The following is a 3,044-nucleotide window of genomic DNA, read 5'->3' as shown; positions in this document are numbered from 1 at the left end:
GGGGGGGGGGGGCGCAGCTCTTCCTCACCTCTCCGGGGGGCTCCCAGCGCCCCCTCACCTCTCCGGGGGCATCCTGAGCCCAAAGCTGACCCGGGGGCGGTGGTGCAGGTGCCAGGTGTGCAGGTGCCAGGAGCGTCCCCTCTCCTCCCGGGCCACCTCCCGGGCCCTCGTGGCTGCCGTGGTCGCCGTGGCCCGGAGGGTCAACGCCAGGTACGAGCGGTACCTGGAGAGGAGCTTCCCCAGGTTCTATGTCCTGTACAGCACCTTCACCTCAGGTGAGTCCTGAGGGGGAGCCCAAAAGTGGGTCCCAGGAGGTGGGACATGTCCTGCTGCTCCAGGTGGAACAGCAGCTGCAGAACCCTGGGAGTCAGTGCTCTGTCCAACAGGAATCCAGGCGCTGTTCCTGGAGGTGAAGGAGATCAGCAGGATCAGGTTCAGGATGTCCCGGCAGCGGCTGAAGGTGCAGCAGCTCCCGTACCGGGACATGGAGCGGCTGCGCCAGGTGAGCCCCCTCCCCGTGGAAAAGGGCTGGAATTCCTGGGGGATGCACCTCCTCTGCCTAAACCCAGGGATTGGGAGCTGCAGCCACCGCTGGGGCCGTGAACTGCAGGAACTCGCAGGGAGTTTGGGGGGTTTGGTGTTGGATCCTGACTCTCTCCTCCGTCTGGAGGCAGTTCCGCAGGGACGCGCTCAAGGCCATTCCCATCGGGATCATCGCCATCCCGCCCTTCGCCAACTTCCTGGTCATCGTCCTGATGTGAGTACTGGGGTCCCTGACCCTCAGATTCCAGGGAATTGGGGTTTTCAGAACGAAGAATCTGGCCACGCTCTCTCTGTCAGGAAAAATACCTGGATCCTGAGGAGCCGGGTGCTGGATTCGCTATCCCGGCTTCTGGGGCCATTGTCTCACCCAAAGAAATCATGGAATCAATTAAAATAATTTAATAAAAGAACTGTCAGAGACACCCTCCCTGGAGTGTTCTCGGCCAGGGGCACCTCCATGCACAATCCCTCGGAGTGTCCCTGTCCCCGCCAGCTCTTCCGGAACCAGGGGTAAATCCCTGCTAAATCCTGGGATTTTGCAGCTCTGCTGCTCCCCCTGGGGCTCCCGGTCCTGGTTGATGTCCTTGTCTGTGGCCTCAGCTCACAGGGGACACAAGGGAAGGCTCTGTAGGGGCTGGGCTGGATCTGTGGGATCAGTGGGATCAGGCTGATGGGGTGAGGTCCTACCCTGGGCTCCCCACGGCCCCATGGAATAAAATGGAACACTCCAGGCTGGGGGCAGAACGGGAAAGGACCTGGGGGGGGCTGGACGTGAGGCCACAGGCCCCTGGCTTGTGTCAGCCACAGCTTGGGGATGCGGCCAGCGTGGCCTTGGCAGTGCCCAGGGCTTTCCTTGGCCTCCTCCCACAGCCCAGACCCCACCTGCCCCGTGCCCCCTGCGCCATTCCCTCCCTCACTCCCTCTCTCCTCTCTCACCCCAGGTATTTCTTCCCACGGCAGCTCTTGATCCGCTACTTCTGGACGCCGCAGCAGCAGCTGGAATTCCTGGATGTCTATGATTCCATCCGGAGGGACTCGTACCCGGCCGTGGTGCAGAGCCTGGCGCTGGCAGCACAGACCCTGCCCGAGCCCCGGCCCCGGGAGCTCCTGCAGCAGCTCTGCTCCCAGGTACATCCCCCTGGGTCACCCCGGCACCCCTCGGGGGGTTGGCACCTGTCAGAGGTGTCACCTGCCCTCCCGGGGCTCTTGCAGGTGCAGGGAGGTGCCCGGCCCCGCCTGGCCCAGCTCTTGGCCGTCAGGAGTTTGTTCTCGGGGGCTCCACTGGTGCTGAACAGGCTCCAGGTGGATCACGTGGTGAGTCCGGCTCAGTGCAGGTGCTGCCCCGCTCAGGTGTGCCCCAAACTGGGGGCTGTGCCCCAAAACCAGTCCACGTGTGGGTGAAAAGCTGGACAGGTGGCCCTGAAATCCCCCCCCATATCCTGGGCTTGTCCCCATCCCGTGGGCAGCGGGTGAGGGAGGCTCAGGTGAGACCCCACCTGCAGCGCTGCCTCCAGCTCCCAACATCAGGAGAACACGGAGCTGCTGTGAGTGAACCCAGAGGAGGATTTTTGCAAGGAATTCCTCCCTGTGAAGGTGGGGAGGCACTGGGTGGGATTTCCCAGGGAATGCCGGGCTGGATGGGCCCCCCGGGGGGGTGGCAGTGCCGTGGGTCCCACCCCTGTGTCAGGAGGGGTTGGATATCACCCAGGTGACCTTCCCCTGTGTCTTGCAGAGGGCCCTGAGCCGGGTGCTGTTCCTGACCCCCCACTTACCGGCCGTTCTCCTGCGGCATCGCCTGCTCAGCCACGTCCTGGAGATCCGGCACCTGGACCGGGCCCTGCTGGGGCTGGGGCTGGGGCAGCTCTCTGAGGAGGAGCTGCGAGCGGTGAGGACCCTCAGCACCCCCGGCCCGGGGCTGTGTCACCCCACGTGTCACCTTGGGGCACAGGGGGGTCCCCCAGACCCACCCTGGGTGGGTGGCAGTTCCCCTCTCCTGGGAAGGTGTTCTCCCAGACTGGGATCACACCTGGAACCACACCCGGGCCCCTCCTCGTGCCACGGCAGGATCCTGGTGTGATGCTGGTGCTCCACATGCCCACCCCGACCATCTGTGTCTCCCCAGGCCTGTTACCTGCGTGGGCTCAACTCCACCCACCTGGGCCGGGCCGAGTGCCGGGCGTGGCTGGAGCAGTGGCTGCAGCTCTCCTGTGAGCTCCAAGGTACCTGCTGGGGGGACACTCACACAGGGGGGCCCCCCCGGGCTTCTCTGGGCACAGGGAGTGTCACTCCTGTGGAATTCCGGGGTGACAGGGGCACTTTGTCCCACTCTGGGCTGCCAGGTGTGCCTGTCCCACAGAGCTCCGGTGGCAGATTCCATCCCCAGGGGAAAGAAAATGGGAATGGGAGGGAAGTGGGGTGCCCCCATGCCCATCCCAGTGCTCCCAGTCTTCCCAATTCTCATCCCAGTGCTCCCCTAGTGCCCATCCCAGTGCTCCCAGTCT

General features: G+C 64.5%; 1 protein-coding gene across 1 annotated transcript; it reads left to right on the top strand.

The window, feature by feature from the left end:
- Positions 1 to 10: 10 nt before the first annotated feature.
- Positions 11 to 3,031, top strand: LETMD1 (LETM1 domain containing 1; the record flags this gene model as incomplete). The annotated part of the gene is made up of 7 exons (XM_027707480.1): positions 11 to 275; positions 387 to 502; positions 675 to 757; positions 1,485 to 1,671; positions 1,756 to 1,857; positions 2,276 to 2,428; positions 2,666 to 3,031. Coding segments are annotated over 7 exons (1,272 nt in total), but the record flags the coding sequence as incomplete, so codon positions are not given.
- Positions 3,032 to 3,044: the final 13 nt, after the last annotated feature.

The sequence above is a fragment of the Neopelma chrysocephalum genome, unplaced genomic scaffold, assembly GCF_003984885.1.
Source record: "Neopelma chrysocephalum unplaced genomic scaffold, ASM398488v2 Primary Assembly neopelma1_93191, whole genome shotgun sequence".
NCBI lineage: Eukaryota > Metazoa > Chordata > Aves > Passeriformes > Pipridae > Neopelma > Neopelma chrysocephalum.
Note: the sequence above shows the minus strand (reverse complement) of the source record. Positions and strands in the feature narration are given on the sequence as shown.